This window comes from Sminthopsis crassicaudata, chromosome 4 (genome assembly GCF_048593235.1).
Source record: "Sminthopsis crassicaudata isolate SCR6 chromosome 4, ASM4859323v1, whole genome shotgun sequence".
Lineage (NCBI taxonomy): Eukaryota > Metazoa > Chordata > Mammalia > Dasyuromorphia > Dasyuridae > Sminthopsis > Sminthopsis crassicaudata.
The window spans coordinates 52998851-53019371 of record NC_133620.1 but is presented as its reverse complement, the minus strand read 5'-3'; the positions used below and the strand labels follow the sequence as shown (position 1 = coordinate 53019371).

Below are 20521 nucleotides of genomic sequence, written 5' to 3'. Positions count from 1 at the left end.
TCTTCCGTTCTTCTCCGAGTCCCCGGCTCGAACCCTGTGCGGGACGTGCAGTCTTTGCTGTCGTAGTAAGTTAGGTGCCTTGCAGAAACCTAGCGGCGGCCGGGGCCGGAAGGCCGGCGGCAGGGGTGGCAAGCCCAGGGGAGGGGGAAGGAGGGCTTGGCGCGGTCTCGGTGGCCTTCGGTGCCAATCTCCCGGTGTCGATGTGTCTGCTTGCAGGGAGAGCCGTGAATCCCAAGTCGGTTTGTGAGGGCTGTCAGCGGGTCATTTCGGACAGATTTCTGCTACGACTCAATGACAGCTTCTGGCACGAACAGTGTGTTCAGTGCGCCTCTTGCAAAGAGCCCCTGGAGACCACCTGCTTCTACAGAGACAAGAAACTCTACTGCAAATACGACTATGAGAAGTAAGTGGCGGCATCCCCCCCTCCCCCCGGCGCCCCCGGAGAGGGCCCACAGTGCTGCTTTGCCTTTGTCCGCGTCCACGGGCGCACATACACACGTGTAAAGACTGGGGCATATTGGGAGACACAAAAGTATATCGATAAGTATAATAAAACAGAATCCTCAGGAGTGATCTCTCTCTCTCTCTCTCTCTCTCTCTCTCTCTCTCTCTCTCTCTCTCTCTCTCTCTCTCTCTCTCTCTCTTTCTCTCTGTCTCTCTCTGTCTCTCTCTGTCTCTGTCTCTCTGTCTCTCCCTGTCTCTGTCTCTCTCTCTCTTTCTCTCTGTCTCTCTCTGTCTCTCTCTGTCTCTGTCTCTCTGTCTCTCCCTGTCTCTGTCTCTCTCTCTGTCTCTCTGTGTCTCTGTCTGTCTCTGTCTCTCTCTCTCTCATACACATACACACACACACACACACACACACACACACACGGACAAACAAATGAAGCTCCCCAGATTCGTGTTGCATTACTGTCTCATTTCCCAAAGGACTAGCCAGTGATTCTCTGGTTCCTCAGTCTCTCCTTTCTGTTCCCAATTCCCCCAAAGGCTTTCCTAACAAGTTCTAGGTGTGACTTCTTGTGGCTCTCTTCTCTTAAAGGAATCTCAGGAAAGTGTTCCACAGACCCCCTAGGTTGCCAGTGTTCCGCCCTCCCAAGGGAAGGATTCGATCCTTTTTTTTTTTCTTTTTCTTTTTTCTTTTACTGTCTTGTCGTCTCTTTTCTGCGCACACACCAAAAGCCTTCCTTCAGAGTCCACTGGCCAGCAGTATCTGACTAGGGATTGTTGTGATGATTGGGGCGGTTGGAGTCCTCAGTTTACTAGGGAAAGTATATTTGATTAGTATTTGTTCGAGAGCAATGAATGGTACTATTTTTAACATCGGGCAAAGGCGTAAAATCTTGAAAATCATTGCTGTGACCATTTTCTGAGCAGAAGTGAACGGAAAAAGGGGGGGGAGGGAAGGTCTTTTATTTAGTAAAAGGGTCTTTCACAATTGGATCTTTTATTTAATAAAGGGGTCTTTCGCAGTTGAGCTGTCTAGCCTCCGCTAAGCCCCTTAAGACAAATTTCCAAATGATGGCAATATCTTTCAGGTACTATAGAGGTGAGATGTGAGAATCTTACTACCAACTTTTATTTCTCTGGGTTACTTCTTTACTATCCTTCCCAGAATCTTCCTTACCTTAATTCACACTCTTGTGACTTCCTTAGCTATCGGGTCCTGGGGGATCTTTCATATTAAAGCCAAGAGGGTCCGAGGCCCCATTCACAACCCCCTACTCGGATTGCCCTAATTTATCCTAAATCTCTTTCCCAGTTAATATGATTCTGATCAGTCACAGGTTTAGATGAATTGTTTCTAAAGGATTTGGGACATTTTGTTTTTAAAGAAAAAGGGGGCTCTAGCTACAGAAACAGCTTTAAAAAAATAAAAGTGGTATTAGCTTTTTGATTTCTTAAAGAAGTCAGGCTGGATGAGACCAGGGAAAAGGGAGTTAAAGGAATTTCCTAGTTCTCTCTCGGCAGAGCTAGAGTGAAGAATGAAAACTGTATGGAGAGAACTACTACTTTCCCTGGTGGAGATACCTACTTAATAAAGACATTAGCTTAAGATGGCTAGGAAGAGTAGGGGAGGAAAGGGAGTGATTGAAAAAGATTCTGACTTGAAAGGGCTAGTGTCTATATATATTTCACAATTGTCATTAAATATGGCCCTCGAATAAAATAGATAAAGTATATAAGCAGAATCAAAGGAGGATTAGTCTATTTGGAAAATGGTTTCCTTTGTGTTATTCAAAATATGCAATAGGGGTGTGCCTGAGGAGTCTTAATGCAACAAAAGACATTGAGAAAGAACAGATATATTGGCACTGTTACTACCATGTTTCCAGAGAAATAAGATTTACTAAAACACTGTCACTTAACTATTACACTCAAGGGGTGCACTCACAAGAAATTTTTTTCATCACATTGTGCTGATTTGAGGTAGTATGGTTTGCTTTCTACCTCCCCCTCCCCTTTCATGTGAGAATAGTGTAAGACAGTTTCCAAAAAAAGATCATATTAAACTGCCCCTCTTTTTTTAGGTTGTTATTATACAATGCCAAAATCTTTGGATAAAAAATAGAAAATCCAAGAAATCAATGAGATATTATGTCTCTACAATTTTAACTACCATGCCCATTTGAAATGGCCGGTCCATTGTTTATTTTTCCTCTAAGGGATTTTGTTATTGAATTTATGAAGTTTTTATGTTTTAGTTTATGAACTCCAAGGTGTACCTATCTTCATGCAACTTAAAGTATTAGAGCTTGGAAGTACATTTAAGTTAATAGATATAAGTGGATTTTTATTCAGTTTGTTATTTAAAGAAGAAGAAAGAAAAATCAAAGATAAACTTTAAAGTCAACGTGATTACTTGTGGCAAATCTTTATTAAGGAATTCTGCCAACATCAACAATCTTAAAAAAACCCCGAAAAAAACAGAAACAAAAACAAAAACAAAACCTTTATATTGTCCTCCCTTTCTCTTCCCTCTATTTCAAACTCAGTTTCTGAACATGATTTGAGCCCATTAGCTCATTTTGGTTCTGCCCTATTCACAAAGCTATTTTTACTATAATAGATGTATTGTTCATCTAATTGTGGGGCTTGTAAGTAAGGGATGTCAGAGATATTGAGATACATTGTCTTTTAAAAAAATAAGTTTATTAAATGAAATAAAGCAAAGATGTCAGAATGACAAATATTTATTGAACAATTCCTAAATAGAAAATACTGCTTTAATTCCATTTTACTTTAAAAGACATGGTCTTTACTATTGATCAGTTTATAAACTAATTTTACAAACAGACAAAATAAGTCCTTAAAAACTTTTCAGACCTTGTCTCATCCCCTTTTTTCAGTATCAAAATTCAATAGTTTTAATTTTGGGGGCATTTTGTCATTGTGAAGAGTCAGGAAGATATATGTTCAAATGCCAGTCCTTACACTTTCAAGGCAGGTGAGCTTGGATAAGTTGTTTAAATTCCATGTGCTTCAAGCAACTTTCCAGGATTACAACCAAATAAGAGACAGACTGTGACTTTGCTTTGGTGAAGGGGATTTTCACCCTGAGGAAATAATAGATCTTAAAAAGTATTCCATTAAATCTGGGCAAATTGATTGGTCATTCTCTCAAGGTTGTAGTGAAGACAGTGATTAAGATAGAAATTGGGCATATGTGGCATTTGAGATGATGTTAAAGGGGAAAAGAAAGAGGAACATGAACTCTCATTTAAATAATTCTCTTGTGTTAAAGTTCTAACTTCATTTTAATTGCATCATTAGGAAAAATAAATCTAATGGCTAAAAATGGCTAAAATAGGAGATGACTCTGACATGCATAGAAGCAATTTGAGCAATGTTCTATTTGGCTACTATGTGGTTCTCCAGTGGCATGTCCTCTGTAGCTCTATGATTTCAAAAAAACAGCTCAAGAGTGTGAACTTTCCTTCATCATCAAATTATCTTTTCCAACAAATCAAAAAGGAAATTTGACTGATATTTCTCAGTGAATCCAAAAGTTGTTTGAGTATCCTAGAGGGACCCCCATTCAGTGAAGAGCAAATATTTGTGTTCTTATACTTTGGTATCATGCACTAGAGTGACCTAGGAAATAGCCTTTAAGTAATCACTCAGATCAAGTAGAAGACAAGGGAAAAGGAATAAACATTTATTACCTACTATATGCTAGGGAGAAACTATACCAAGCATTTTAGATAGAAAATTGTTTTGATTCCATTCATTTTTACTTACAATGGACTTCTTGGAAGTAACTTGTCCAATATTTATATGAATTCCATCATATTTTGAATTCTTTTATAAGGCTGGACTATGCCATCTAAAATTGATGTAGGTGATACAAATCTGGATATTTAGATACTGACTTTAAATATCTTAAAAAGCCAGAAAAGCATTTGACAATTAATATTATTTCCCCCCATTCCAGGGATTTCTACTTATGCCACTCTTGTTCTTTGTTTAAGTGAGTTCCTCTGTGATATGTTTAGTTCGGAGTTTACCCTGAATTACTTCCAAAAAAATTCAATATTTGGACTTAAGTCAGGGATAGAAGAAGATGCTGAATAATGGGAATGTGGTAATACAATATATAATTAAGACTTCTGGAAAAAATCCCATGTCAAAATTAAGTGCATATTATTACTTTCATGTGCTAGGAGTCTGGGTGCATCAGGCTCAGGCTATTTCCCCTCACATATTGGGACAAGTTTATCATCATCCTTAGATTGTTTGAGACATCCTAGGAGCTGTGTGGGCTAGTAGTGCTGTCATCATTGTCTGTTTCCACAACCTCATAACTCCCCACATGTCAGCAAATCTCCTTGAGAAACCTTTCCTCAGAGGGAGGATTTCTGTGTTGTCTTCCCTCCCTCCTTTTCTCATTTTTGGAACAGAACAATTATCCGAAGAGAGGGATTTAACTGGAGAAGGAAAGTGAATATCACCCATAAGGGCCTGCATATCTTTGGAGCCTGCTGATTGGCAGCCCTGCAGTGAAAATACAGCAGTGATAGGAATCTCTATTAAGACTTGGAATAAACCAGTTCTACATTTTATCCATTTAGAGGAGGATGTACGTGTGTGTCTGGCAGTGTGGAAGGGGGGAGGGGTTCAATTTGATTTTGTCAGAGTTAACATTACTTGGAGATCACAACTAGTTATGCAGTTGCTCATAAAAGGAAGCCACAAATGAAATTATAGAGACAATTGTTTGTTTTGCTTGACTTTATCTTTTTTGGCTTGGCTCCTGGAGTAATAAAATTTAAGGGATATAAAAAAAATCAAACACAGTGAGGCAATAAATTGTTGACTGCTTCGTTAAGTTGCAGAGAACTCATTTAATCTGCATCTCATAAACTCAGATCCACCTTGATCTGAGATTCTTTCTTTTTTTTATTTAAAAACAATTTTAAAGCAGATTTGTCTTTTCTTGGTTGCAAAGGGTGACTGGAAATTATCTTATTCTGAGGTGTTTTCTGGGTCTTTCCTCTTTCCTAGTATAGACCAGCTGAAACTAAAATAATAATAATAATAACAATAACAATAATAATAATAATAAATCAATGAGATAAGGAATATGGAAATAAATGATAGGGGTTAGGAGCAAAAAAAAAATGATATTAACATTATATATCACTTCCCCCTAACTTTTATCCACAGCCTGGCTTTGTAATATCCTTTATGATCTTAATACTTAGAGAGAAACCTTTCTGAATAGGTTCTTTAGTCTTTTTGAGCTTATTGGTAGTTCCAGTACTTTTTCCTATGTATTCTACTTTGAAACAAATTGACCAGAATAGAGGTCTGTAATTAGATTTCCCCCACCCACCCACCATGTAGATTTCTCACCTCTTAACTTTCATTAATCTTGATTTTAACCTTTGGGCTAAGCAAAATAATGACACAAATGCTTGGGAGATTTTTTTGTTGTTTTAAACTAGAGAGGTTTTTTTTTTTTTTTTTAATGATTCTGAACAAATATTGTTTGTCTTCTGAAAAGTATCATTTGCTAAATTACCAGCAATTTGGGAAAAAGAAAAAAAAAAGATTTGGGTTCTAAAGTTGGGAAGTAAGGAAATGGGTAAAGGTTTGTTTTTTTAAAGTACAACTTAAACTATCAAAAATACATAATGAATACAATTGATTATTATACTATATATATATGTTTAACATATCAATCAATTTATTACTGACATAGCAAATTATATATGTAAATGTGTGCATATATAAATATACATACATATACATGCATGAATATACATATAAGTACACATACATAAACACACAAACATATACATAGACACACATTCTTTGTACCAAATGAGTGGAATTGATTATATCTCTGTTTTCAATTAGATTATTAAATGAATTTGGAAAAATATTCTGAAACGTATGTGTTGCTATCCTTCTAAAGCTTCTAAAACAGGTAGTTATTCTCCTTCAATTTCAATCAATTCAACAAATATTATTGTTTAAAACCTCAGCTATTCTTTACTGCTCTTTAATTTGATTTTGTGTGCGCTTCTGATAATGAAATATGTGTATAAAGTGCTCTGTAAACCTTAAAGCCCATTTAATGTAAGCTATTATTAATAATTAGTTGTTTTATTGTAAACCTTTAGAGGGAAGCTCATTAGAGATTTGCTTATAGGAGAGAAGGGAAAATCTCTTTTTTTCCCTCCTTCAAGAAGCATGCTGTTGCTCTCCTCCAGAAGTGTCCTCTCTCTAGGGCTAAGAATCAGTCTCTAAGGACTTAGTATATCACTTTGCTCGGTGTTTCCCAGAGAGAATATAGAAAAGTGTTCCGCCTGGAAGCCCCTTAGGCTATTGGTGGGTGGGAAGAGACCAGTTTCCTTTTGGAGTTAAAAGTCTACTAGGCTCTGGGAGAAAATATCAGAGGGAATATATAAGAGATTCCTCTCTCCTTTGTGTTCAGAGGAAAGCATGTTTTCTAGCACCTCAGGGAGAATCAGGCTTAATGTTTCTTATGATTTAAATTCTCCCCTGAGTTCTTTGAATGACAGTGCAGAGTGCCTGATTCAACTTATTGCAATTAAAATTAGTTATGTCATAGTTGACCAGTGAGGACTGAAGCTTTGTGTCTTTTGTCATATATTAAAGCGAGCCAGCATCTAAGTGAAAGGTAGCAGACCAACTCATGGAGACAAAGCTGATGTCTTTCAAATGTCAAATTGTTGTTTTAATTTAAACATGAACTACCACCGCCATACTTTAACCAAGGTGAAGTTAATAAAATTGCTCTGGCTCTGGCATTAATTAGCAGAGGAGGATTAGCATTATTTGGGCGAAAAGGAGGCATAAACATTGTAATCTTAGCTACATGTTTGTTTTCACACTACTGAAAATAAATAAAATGGGAATTAGGGCAGGGATTAAGTTTCTCTGGGAGTTAGATAGTAGAATCCATTGAAATAAGGAAAAAATCCTGAATTCAGTTAAGACATTTCCTAAGAAATAAAATTATTGCTGCCTTATCCCAAATATCTTGTGTCTGCTCTGTTCCTGGGGAAAATGACTTCTAGGCACTTGGGAAGGATTTTGGAGTTCTCTCTCCCTCCCCTCCCCTTTCTCCTGAATCAGGGAGAGAAAATAATTTTTAGAGGTCGACACCTGACTTCCATGCATGGATTAGCAAGCCTTTAATGAGACCATGGCCAACTCCCCCACTTATATAATTGCACCATAATGTCATGGCAACTAAAAATACATTATGGGTAGAGTCTGTTCCTAGTCCTTTAACTGAAGTCACATGAAATATCTTGGTCTCATCCAGCCTTTCAGGATTCCAAAGTGAGGATCCTATTTTTGGATAACAGCAAATAAACTTGGATTATAGTTCTCTTCACATTGTTCTTTTTAGTCCTCTCCATTAGATTTGTTGTTGTTGTTTTTAATCATTATCATATTATAGATAGACACTGATAAGTATCTGGCAGACATAGAGTAGGGCCTCCATGTCTGACCAGGCAGATTAGATGAGAATAAAAAGAAGGTCAAATGAAATACTCAATACTCATTCCACTTGCTGGATTTAAACCTCATACTAAATCTAAATCTAAATCTATCTATCTATACTTAGACCTTTCCAAATCTCTTTTCTTCTCTGACTTTTACTATTGCAAAAATATTGGAATTGTACAACTATCCTGGCCACATATGTGTGATGAATGAGTCCAATGTCCAGCAGATCAATGAGCTTCCCACCTAAGACAACAATATATTTTCCCCCATTGTCACATTGACAGATGGTTATCTCAGTAATATGTATTGGTCATGTAGACTTCTGAAACACGGGCCAACCATACTGTAAACTCAGTCATTTCCTCATCCTGAGTTGGGTGGTAAGGGATATTAGTATCACGTTGGAGGATTCTGTGATCATCATTGTTATTAGCAACTCTTTATTGCACGGATGCCTGTCACATTTGTTGTCTGGTGTTGAGTTTTACTTATTACTAGACTAAGGAGGATTTGCATGTTATTAGTGCTTTAGAGAGGCATTTGATACTTATGGTTAGATCAAAGTTTGGACATCAGTTACCTGAAGGAAGCATGCTTTAGGAGAAAAAGTGTTAGGCTATGAGTCAAAAGACTTTGACCTCTGCCACTAGCTAGTTGGGGCAAGTTAGGAGGTTATTGAACAAATTTTGATCCCAGTTTCATCCTCTATAAAATAAAGCTGTATACGAGTAGTTTCTAAGTTCTCACTAGGTTTCATATTTGGTATCTCTTATCTTCATTTTTCCTCCCCAGACTAAAAAGGTAGAAAAGAAAGAGGAAGGAAACATTTAACACAAGAAAAGAAGAATTTGTGAAAGGAATTCTGGGTAGAAGGTTTATCTTTTGTTTTTCTAGAAGAGTGACTAACTTTTCATCCCTCAGAGGAGTGACCAATTGTCTTCACATTCCTGTTTTGCTTCCATACCAAAAGGGGTCCTCTGGATGTTTCTCATTTCCCAAACCAACCCCACCAACCCCCTTCTTTACACCTCATCCTTTTTTTCACTCACTTTTAGGTTTACTCTTCCCTAGCCTAGCCTAAGTAGCCTTTAAAAGGATTTAATACAAAACAAAACAAAACAACTTAAAAAAAAAAAAAAAACTGAACTCTAGATTAGCCTCTTAAGCTCATTAAAGTTCCCTTAAATACTGCAATGTTGGGCTCCTAGGGGATATCCCCCCCAAACCATATTTTCATTCTTAACATTGTTGTCATTCACCATGAGACAGATTAAGGCAAGCTCCCTCTGAGCCCCAGAAATAGACCCTCACTCTCTGTAGGGGGTATCCAAATAGGTCTTTGTTTGAGCCCAAGGACAGCATGTAACCAAAAGATGGAGGATACTGGGCCCTCGTTCTAGAATGGAGGTAAGGGTAGAAGGAGAAAAAAGAAAAGATGAGTTGCTTTTCTACCATTAATTTTGAAATATTAAGAAGGGATGCTAAGTTCTATGGGTACTGAACAGCTGTGGGGAGGACTTGGGGATCCTTGGGGATCCTAGTGTTTGGGGAGCACTTTTCTTGGATCCGGTTTACCTTAGGCCACTATTTCTAGTCATTGCCATTGGAATACAGGGATTGGAGAAGGGATAGATAAGGTAGGCAACTACTGTAGCCTGGGTTTCATGAGCTGACCTCGTGCAAGAGTAAATACTGAAGGTGGGAAGACTCCCGGGATTCTCTCTCCTGGAATACTAGCCCTAAGGATAAAGCAAGATTTCTGAGCTCTTCAGAACCTGGTACTTATTTTTGACCACATTTAAACTCTAGTTAATTATGTAATTTTAGCACTTCTCTCTTCCTCCTCTTTTTCTCCTCCTCCCCCTCCCCTTTAAAGCTCCTCCTTAATACTCTCCACCCCCTCCCTGTCATCACAGGCTTCATTTCCTAATGCTGGCTCTTAGGGAGATCTTTTTGGTTTTGACAGTGGAACAAATCCCTTTTAACATAACCATCACTGCTCTCCTCCCCTGCTGCTGTTCCTCCCCTCCCTCCTTTTCCCCATTTGCCCCTCCTTATATAGTAGTGGAGAGAACCATTGAGAGTATACATACCTCTTGCCCCATGGCTTCCATATTCACCCCGAGGCACAGTGGCTGCAGCCTGAGCTCCTAAGAGCAAGGAAAAGGAAAATCCTTTAATAGCAGCCCACATTTGCAGTGTTTTAAGATTTACTAAGCAAAATCCTTTATTTCACAACCATATTTAGAGATGGGTAACTCAGCTGTTGTTTGTCATTCCATTTCATAGATGCAGAATCTCAGGTTCCAAGAGGTAAAAGCTAGAGTCAGTATCAGTATTAGGATTCAAAATGAGCTCTTTCCCCTTTCACAGACTCTTTGGTAATGTAGAAGGCAAATATGGTGGGATGCCTTGATCTTCCAAAGGGGAAAAAAGTCTCAAAGAAGGATCCAGTATTTTTTTTTTTTTGACAAGTATTTTCTACAATGATGATTATGTGTTTGGAACTCTCTCCCCTAGCCTGCTTAGTCCATCTCTTTATTCTGATGCTATTCCTTAGTCATTGTATGGTATAATGGCACTTTGGAGGTTAATATCCTCAACTGTTCACTTTCACTACTCCACCTATCCTATCTAGTTTTAGGTCTTGTCATTTCTACCTTGACAACAACTTTCAATGTCCCCTTCTTTCCACTCATCCAACTACAATCCTCCACAGGCTCTCATAAACTTTTATAGTCACACAAGCCTGTAATCCCAGCGACTAGGGGAGGCTGAAACTGGTGGATAAATTGGAGTTCAGGAGTAATAAACTATAGTAGGGCTAATACCCATCAAGTGTCTGTACCAAGTTTGGCACTAATGTGTCTCTGGAATCTTGGGGCCACAAGGCTTCCTAAGTAGAGGTAAGCCCATCCAGTAGTGGAGTTGGATATAGGAATAGCTGCTGCACTTTTAGATTTGTCAAGATATGGAGACTGAGCCTAAAAAAAGTTCTGGAAAATCTGGAAAAAATATTTTATAAAAACAACATGCTGTTTTGTATAGTCCCATGAAAGCCTCCATTTGTTATTTGCTATATTTCATGTGTAAAAATAACATTGCTGTGCTACAGTAAGTAGAGTATGTATTCTCAGTTGTTTTTCTAGGAAGGGAAGAAGTTTATATACTGAACTATCATACTAGTTGATGTAAAATGAAGGAACAAGCAAGGCAGAATTAAAGTTGAGAAAACTGTCAAATAGTGTATTTACATGTGTATGTGTGCATGTATGTATGTTCCCATGTTGTGTGATAGTCTTAAGTATAAAAGTAGCATGGCAACCACTTTCAGCATTATTACTAGAATTCTACCCCAAATTATCTTTTTCTCACTGGTCCAGTTATGGTACTTGAATTGTCATCATTAAAGATTCATTCATTTGAGTTAAGCACTGTCCTTGTTAAAAGGCATAAATTCCTGGAAGAGTAAAACCTTAGTCATTCAAATGACCTCAATGAAGTTTTTTTCAAATGCTTCATTGTGGGTTGGAGGTGATCTTGGGTCTATACCAAAGAAGTGTGGAGTCCAGTAAGTCCTGCTAAGTTAGAGGGGCTTTGGATGTGATGGGTATCCTCACTGTCCTGGTTAGTGACCACCTTTACCTGTTCTATTTCAGGAAAGCCCCAGCCACATTTCAGTCTCTGATTCCCAGCCATCTTCTCAACTGCTTCACCAAAGTCTTTTCTTCCAGATTCTTGCTTTTCCCCTCCCAACTCTCCATTGGCCATTTTTGGAACCATGATCAAAGCAACTTCTCAGTTTGTCCTGTGGAACTGGGTCTTGACAAATTAGAGTCAGCCTTCCAGATATTCAATCTCAGGAAGTCTTCTAAGTAGCAGCTTAGTGAAAATGTAAGATTTGGACTTAAAAAGTCTAAAAAGTATGTGATGGTGCCATACAATATTTTCTGTTTCACTCTGAGTGTAAATTCATGCTTACCATCAAATGTCTCTGATAGGCTCCTTATTTAGTTTATTTCACAATTACCTTATCACATTTGCAAAGATTCTTCTACCAATGTGATGATTTTTTTTGAACAACTTATAAGTCGCATTTCTTGCTAAAGGAATACATAGAGCAGAGGATTTTTATTATCCCTCCTTTCTATTTCTATTCTCCTCCAATCCAAGTAGCATTGAGAAACTCTAACTGCCAGAAGGTGTTTGCACTTTCAGCAGTGGAATTATTACAAAGAAATCCTGACTTGTTAGAAAACACCATACTATTTACTCCACCCTACTCCATTTCCTAACATCCCTTTTGACAATGTGACAGTAATGAACATCAATTCAATAAGTGTGTAATAAGCATCTGCTATGTATGAAGGCCATGATTATAGACTTCTTGAGATCAAGAACCACTTTCTTTTCCTTTCTTTCTTTCTTTCTTTCTTTCTTTCTTTCTTTCTTTCTTTCTTTCTTTCTTTCTTTCTTTCTTTCTTTCTTTCTTTCTTTCTTTCTTTCTTTCTTTCTTTCTTTCTTTCTTTCTTTCTTTCTTTCTTGGCAAAGATATGGAATGCTTTGCCATTTTCTTTTCCAGTTCATTTTACTTATGGGGAAGCTGAGTTAAATAGGGTTAAGTGACTTGTCTCAGGTCTTCCTGACTCCAGGCCCTGCTCTCAATCTATGCCATCTAGCTGTCCTCTCATTAGGTGCAATGAATACATTTCAATGGATTCTTCCATCTCCTTGTGAGTTACACATACGCCTTTGCTTTTAAATTCCAGTTGTCCCAGTACCTCAGTAAAACACTACATAGAAAGAGTTAATATCTGTCTTAAGTCTTGTTTTTCTGGGCTTTAGTTATGGAGCTACCCAAAATGACTTCTTGGGAAATTTCCTCTATAAATAGATTCCAGGACCATAGAAACTTAAGATAATGTTATATGCCATGAGGTCAAATCTAGTCTCAGACACTTACTAGCTGCATGACCCTGGAGGAGTTACTTATTCCTAGCAGCTGCCAAATTAGAATCAATGCATTTTCTGTTGTTATTGCTGATTTTTTTTCTGTTTTCTGGGGAACTCTCCTTGGATCTGGGAAAAATCAGAATTACATGATATTTTGATGTAAAGGAGACCAAGGTAGTCAGTGCTATCTAGATTGATGCTGTTCAATCAGCAATCATCTAAGTATTTATGAAGTAAGGAGCTCTGGGAATATCAAAACAGACAAAATCCCCAAATAGTACCTGGTCATATCAAGTTTACACAATAATTAGGGTGACAATATGTGAATAAATAAGTACATATAAGATATAATACCACAGTGATACAGTCTTAACTTTTCTAGCATATGCTTGGTTAATTAGTTTGTTTATTTTAATTGTCATCTATTATGTATGAATAATTTTTATTAAAAAATGCATCCTTATGATATATCATTTGATTCAGATAACTAGTTTCAGCAAGACCATAATTTTTAATTTATAAAAATGAAAATGAATTTAAAATGATAAAATATCATGTTATAGGATTAAAGGAATATAAATTTTATATTTAATGTTTTATTTTTCCAAAGTAAAACTGTCTTCATCTCCTAGATATTGTCTACCAGTGTCAGGCAGCCCAGGGCATAGTCATCATGACAAATCCCTGAGACACTGTCCATTATATGTGCCACTTTATTTTCCCTTCCTCTGCTCTTATTCCTTTTATTCCTTCCTTTCTCTTCCTTTCCTTTATTTTTTTTTCTTTCTTGTCTTGCTTAGTCACAATAATGGTACCCAGAGCCAAAAAGGGCTTACAACTACCCTGTGAGATAATCAATGTTTAGCATCACTCAATATTGATGATGCTAGCAATAACACTAATAATCTGGGCCACTGGATTTCGAGCTGGGAGGTATTTTAGATTTTTTTCTAACCCAGGAATTCTTAACTAGGATTCTAAGATCCCATGATTAAATTTCAGACAGTCTATGAACTTGAATGGGAAAAAAGTTACCTCTTTATTTTCATTAACTTTTTGTTTCCTTTGTAATTCTATGTATTATGCATTTGAAAACATTTTGAGAAGGGGTTCATGAGTTATTCCATTAAAGATGTCCATGATACAAGAAAAATGAATACCTTATCTGTTCTATTCTTCTTATTTCACACCTGAATAAGAAGTTACAAGCTGGTAGGACATAGGTTCCTTGGTTTAGAATTGAAAGTCATTTTGACCCAACCCCCCATTTTACCCATGATGATACTGAAGGTCAGTTAGAGGAAAGGATATTCTTTAAAGCATTGAGTTTGTAAATGACAGATCACATGATCAACATGGGTCTTCTTACTGCACTATACTGCCTTGGCTATTAATCTGTGATTGTGTATCAGGACAACAAAAGTCAGTTCACTGTGTATGTGCACTCATGTTTTTATGTTTGTTTTTGCTGGTATACTTGTTTTATATCATAAAACTCAAACTAATTTATAGGGTGAAATTTTCACTTTTCAAGTGATTGCATTGGTATAGTGTGTAGTGAATTTTTTTTACTTTTCAACTGGTTGCTTTGGTATAGCATAGAATTAAAATGAATGTATCAGAAAGGGTAATGGGATGGAGAACTTTTAAAAAATTACAATACTTAATGGAATATTATTTTTCGATTTCCCTGTTGACAGTTAAAGAGCAAGGGCCAAATGAAATGCATTCTTTTAAATGGCAACATTGACACAGTGGGATTGTAGAAAAGCCATTAGCAGCCAAACCTAGTTAATATCAGCTCAGGTAAATGCTGCTCCATCATTTGGCCCTCCCCTGTCTCAATTATTAAAGGATTAAAGGACAACCCCAATAGACTTCCTTAAAAGTTTAATGATGCTGAGAATTATAGAGGTTGAACTATTAAGAGGCAGCTGATTTCAGCTTTGGCCCTGAGATTGTTGGTTAACCAGAGAGGAAAAGAGGTTGAAAAGCTCACATTACCTTTATATCATAGGGAAAAACCACACTATGGGAAGAGCTATGAAGCAGTGTTGGGTGATAAGTTGGTTCAGAGCATGAAATACTCTTTCATGACTTTCAGCAATCTATGATTTCATTATAATGGGTACTTCCTTCACCAAGATAGTTAACAGCCCTTTCCTGTGTTAGTTAGCATTTTCATGTGTTAGTTTGTCCAAAAATATTTATTACCTGGCAACTGAACATCCCCAGATTGCTGGTGGTAAATATAGAATCTATCAATGGTCTCATCCTCTAAAACTTTCTGACATGGAAAGCTTGTCCTTGTCATTATCACAGCCTTCAAGAAATCAGAATCAAGTCTCCACCACCCAGAGTAGAAACCTAGTGGAAAAGTAAAAGAAATAGTTGTTTTTTTTTTTAATTTAGAATATAAGACTGAACTTATTTACATAGATCCTAGTCAGTTGTATCAACAGTCTAAATAGGAATTTTCTTTTCTTTTACTTGAAATGTTGGCAGTTCCTTTAGTTGGACATAGTTGTAAAATAAATATTCAAAAACCGATCAAGTTTGTGAATCATAGAATTTGAGTTATTTTATCCATTAGTTAATCATACTATCTAATCTATACCTTTTTGTAATGAAAGACATATATTAATAATATGGGATAGTGGGGCTAAGGGGTATGCTGGTGGCAGAGGCCAAACTTGATGAGATCCTACCCACATTTTTGGCCTTATTAACTTTCAGACACTAAGAACTTAGCTAATCAACTACAAATAGAGGAGTCAAAACTCACAGGCACTTTGCATGCAGTAAATTCTGAATACATATGGCTAGATGGAAATCCAAAGGTCATCTTAAGATATCAAGGAAGAATAATATGCCTACCCTTTTCTCAATGGGTGACCACTTGTTTTACTCAAAAACACCCCCAGAAGATTGTACAAATTTCCTTAGTAAACCAATCAATGCTTAATAGTTGTTTCCTCCCCCCCCCCCACCCAGGCTGGGATTAAGTGACTTGCCCAGGGTCACACAGCTAGGAAGTGTTAAGTGTCTGAAATCAGATTTGAACTTGGGTCCTCCTGAATTCAAGGCTGGTGCTCCATCCACTGCCCCACCTAGCTGCCCCACTAGTTCTTAATTTTAAGAAATTGGATACCAAGGTATGGTGGAATGGACTCTGGATCCTAAGTCAGAAAACTGTAGGCTAGCTCAACTATTTATTAACTATGTGATTTTGCAAAAGTTATTTTTGCAACTCTGATGGTCCTTAGTTTCCTTATTTGTAAAATAAGGTGTACATGAGCTGCAGGACTCCTAATTATGTTTTATTGATTTTAAATGATCCATAACACTTTTTGCTATGCCTAAATTAATTTCTTATTGGGTCTTTCTGAAAGTAGCAGAGCAGACAATCATCATTTTTCCTAGTAAGGTCAAATCATCTAAGTTCATTTCTTGTTTTCTGGCAGCTTCTAAGTTGGGAAGTACTGGGGAGTGTTCTCTATAGCATGAGGTACTGAGCTGTGATCTGACCACAATGCTGAGTAACCTCTAAGATTAATTTCTTTGTATTTCCTGGTTTCTCTTAAGACCTCTGACATTTGCGCAGGGAAATAAGTCTGATGAGTGAATTGCAACTTGTCTTAAAAAATTGTCTGGAGAGTGTCATAAGTTCAAATTTTATACTCCCAAGAAAACATTTCAGAAGAGAAAAAAATCCTCTTTGTCCTTTATTAATCACCAGATGAACAAATATCCATGGGAAAGTGGGCTTCATCCTTTTTAACAGTTTCCTAAAGTTCAGGATTTGTTTGGGCAGTAGTTTTGTTTATAGCTCCTGAATAAATTAATTTCTTTTTTAAATTTCTTTTTTTATTTTTATTTTTTTAATGAATTTATTTCCAGCTAGTCCTTTGTCAGACTAGATATATTCAACCTCAACATGGAATCAATCAATTATTACTTATTCAGAATTGCCACTACACTAATATAGCATACTGGGAGGAGACCTGGATATGGAGTCAGAATCCCTGTGGTCCAAGCTGAGACCTATTGCCAACAACTTGTGTGACTTGGGACAAGTCCCTTGATTTCTCTGTAGCTCAGTATTCTCATCTAATAAATGAGACAACTGGATTACATGATCTATATGAGTTCCTTCCCAGGTCTAAATTTTTATCATCTGATAATTTTTTCAGGAGGCAGCAAGCTCCCCAACCCTGTAATTTTTCAGCAAAGGCTGGATGATCATTTGTTGGGTATATTGTAGCAAGGATTTTTCAGGTATAAACTGAACTAAATAGGCTCTAGGGTCCTTCCACTTCTGAGATTCTGGAAAAAGGATGATCTACAAGTAATACCCTATCCCCTTTTTGGTAATTAATGCCACCCTTCAATTTCTTTCAAACATTTTCTGACATCAAATGTATAAGAAAAAGATGTGAGGCAAGGGAGGGGAAAGAAAATCGGGTTTTGTCTGGGTAGTTGTTTTAGGACTCCATCTGGAAGAAAGGGATTATATTAACCGTGTCCATAAACTGAGAATAAACTGGCACAGGAGCTGGGTGATGCCAGGAGTTGAGGAATGATAGTAATGGAGTGACTCTATTGATGGCAGCCATCCAGGATGAGGTGGCTCAGCTTGAGCCAAAGACAATGAGTGTGATGATGAGGGTGAGAGGCAGTCACAAACAGCTAACAGCTTAGCACGCAGTAGCCATGGTTGTTGTCTAAATCAGTGTGGAAAGGACAACTGGGCACACACTTTTTTTTCTTTTCTTCACCTCTAAGTTGCATTATCATATGCAGGGAAAGACAAAGTCAACGGTTTCCTCTTCAAAAATGGAAAGCAATGACATTGATGCACACATTAAAATACACAGAAACACATGCACCAAGTTATATATATCCCAAAGCTAACCTAAATTAATCAGGTAGCCTCCAGAAATGGTCATCACATTTAGTCTTTGCTGACACTTCTCAATCCAATGCATAATTTAATGATTTATCACCCAGATGAATTTTTATCCAATTATTCTCATGAAGATGTTTTATTTTGAGAGAAGCATAGAAGCTTTGACCTCTGCTTCAGATCTGGGCCGGTTCATCTCTCCTTAGAAAGTTTGGTCATCCTCATCACACTAACCACAGATTTGAGCTAAGAATTCTTAAGCTTAAGTTAAGACACCTGCTTGACTGAACAATTACATATCTTTCTAATAAGTATTGAGTCTGAGTTCATAGAATGAACTACCGAAGGGATAAAAGTAAAGTCTTGTATTTAGGTTCAAAAAAATCATCTTCACAAATAAAATATGGAAGAAAAGTGGCTAGATAACAATTCCTTTTGAAATAACCTAACAGTGTTAGTGGATTTTAGTGCAGTTTTAGTAGGTATGAATAGTGTGCTATGGCAGCCACCAATGCTATAGGACTATAGAGTGCATTAAGAATCATATTCCTGACTAAACAGGTGTTAGTTCCTCTGGTATCTGTTCTATTCATGCTCCATCTGGAGTGTTATTTTCACCACTGAGCACTGAAGTTCAGGAAGGACGTTGTAAAGTTATAGAGGGGAGAAATCAGGATGGCAAAGGACATGCCATAGAAGCATGAGTTGAAGAAATTGTAGATGTTTTATTTGTAGAAGAGAAGACTTAGAAGCATGGTAATTATTTTCAAAGCTTTGAAGAGCTGTTATAAGAGAAATTAGTTTTATTCTATATGGTCCCAGGGATTAAAACTAAGGACAATGAGTCATTATAAATATGCAGATTATAACTTAATGTAAAGGAGGGAAAACTTTCATTTTTTGCAACATCTCTCCAATATCCTCTTCTGTGACACTTCCATAAAAGCAGTTCAGGTCTTCATCACATTACGCTTAGATTATTGCAATAGTCTTCTGGTAGGTCTGCCTGCCTCAAGTCTCTCCCCATGATAGTCTATCCTTTTCTCTGACATTCTTAAAATGCAGGTCCATCCTCCCACTCAATAAATTTCAATTGTTCCCATTTGCCTCTAGGGGCAAATACAAAATGCTGTTTGGCATTCAAAGCCATCATAAACCACCCTCTCATGCCTTTCCAGTCTTTTTACACCTTACTCCTAGACATGTACCTTTCAATCCAATGGCACTGGCTTGGCAGATGCTCCATAAACAAGGCATCTCTCTCAATTCTGGGCATTTTTTTCTGGCTATCCCTAATGCCTGCATCATTCTCCCTTCTCCTCTGTGAGTACTGCCTTCCCTGGCTTGCTTTATGTCTTAACAAAAATCCCACCTTGTAGGAAACCTCCAAAGCCTTTTAATTCTAGTGCCTTCCCTCTTAATTTTTTTTTTAATTAACCCATATATCACTTTGTATAGATTTGCTTGTGTCTTCCCATTAAGATATAAGCTATCTTTTGTTTGCCTATTTTCTAGGTCCAGTGCTTAGCACAGAACCTGATGCATAATAGACACTTAATTTTTGTTGATTTTTTGATTATGCATAGCCTAAATTTTCCCCCTGTACCTCTCCTATTCAGAGCCATACCACATAAAAAATCCTTAAAAAAAAGAATTGTGGAAGAAAAAAGTTCATACATTGAAAAAAATTGATAATATATTCAATGTTCCATACCTATAGCCATTTATTCCCCACCTTTGCAAAGGAGATTCTGAGGTTTCTTAAAAATTAGCAGTTCTATAAAAAAGAATAATTAGAAAAAAATAACTCATCATTTTACTAAATAAAAACAATATTGGTGTGCTCACAGCATGAAATAAAAATAGAAACTATAAATAAATTATTGTTTCAATAAATACTTTAAGGATACATGATTTCACTGGCAGGGACTTTCTCCACTGAAGCCAAGTACAATATCTCATACCTAACTGTCTAGTTTCATGAAATGGACTGGTTGCAAAGAGTGCATCAGCTGATAGTCAAGCCTTAATGAGCTAGTAAGATATAAAATCTGTTGCTTATTCTTGAGGGCATAGAATTTCAATGGAGGGAAAAATATATTAGGAAGTTGAGAAAAAGCTGAAATGAATCTTGATTTGTAAAGTTTCTTTCAATGTTCCTATCCCTCTTCTACTAATTTATTGATTTCTGAAAGATCTTGTCAACAGATTGAATATGGGAACTGAGATAGTGAATAGTCCAGAATGACTTCCATGTTATTAACTTGAGGGACTGGGAGGAGGATGTTGCCTACTATAGTAGTAGGGAGGATTAGTAGAACTGCAGTCTAGCCAAATCTCTATCCTCCAACACATAAAAATATTAACCTTGGAAATAGCAATATGATTACTAACATTCTCTGATCCTTTTAGCTTATCTTTATAGAAAAAGACAGGCTATCGAAAGCATGTGATAATCAACTAGTTTAGGTTTTTTTGTCCTTTGCTCTCAAAAAAGATCAATGACATCACCCTGGTGATACCTTGAGTTTTGAGTGAGCAGTGAGGCAGGATTGCACACAGTCATCAGTCTAACTCCCTATTCCAACTTCATCAAAGTCCATAGGAAAGCCAATTTAATGTCTTAAGAGACCAATTTGTGAATTTTTGTTCATAGCTTCATCTGCCTGTCTTTCTGTC

The 20521-nt window shown here is 37.0% G+C and overlaps 1 protein-coding gene across 2 annotated transcripts in view; it reads left to right on the top strand.

Annotated features, from left to right (window-relative positions):
* The window catches only part of LMX1A (LIM homeobox transcription factor 1 alpha), a 185839-nt gene that overhangs the window by 3499 nt on the left and 161819 nt on the right, over positions 1-20521 (top strand). For both annotated transcript variants that reach the window (XM_074266479.1, XM_074266478.1), the window contains one exon: positions 217-403. In XM_074266479.1, coding sequence (XP_074122580.1) covers positions 217-403 — 187 coding nt within the window. The remainder of the gene's footprint in view (positions 1-216; positions 404-20521) is intronic.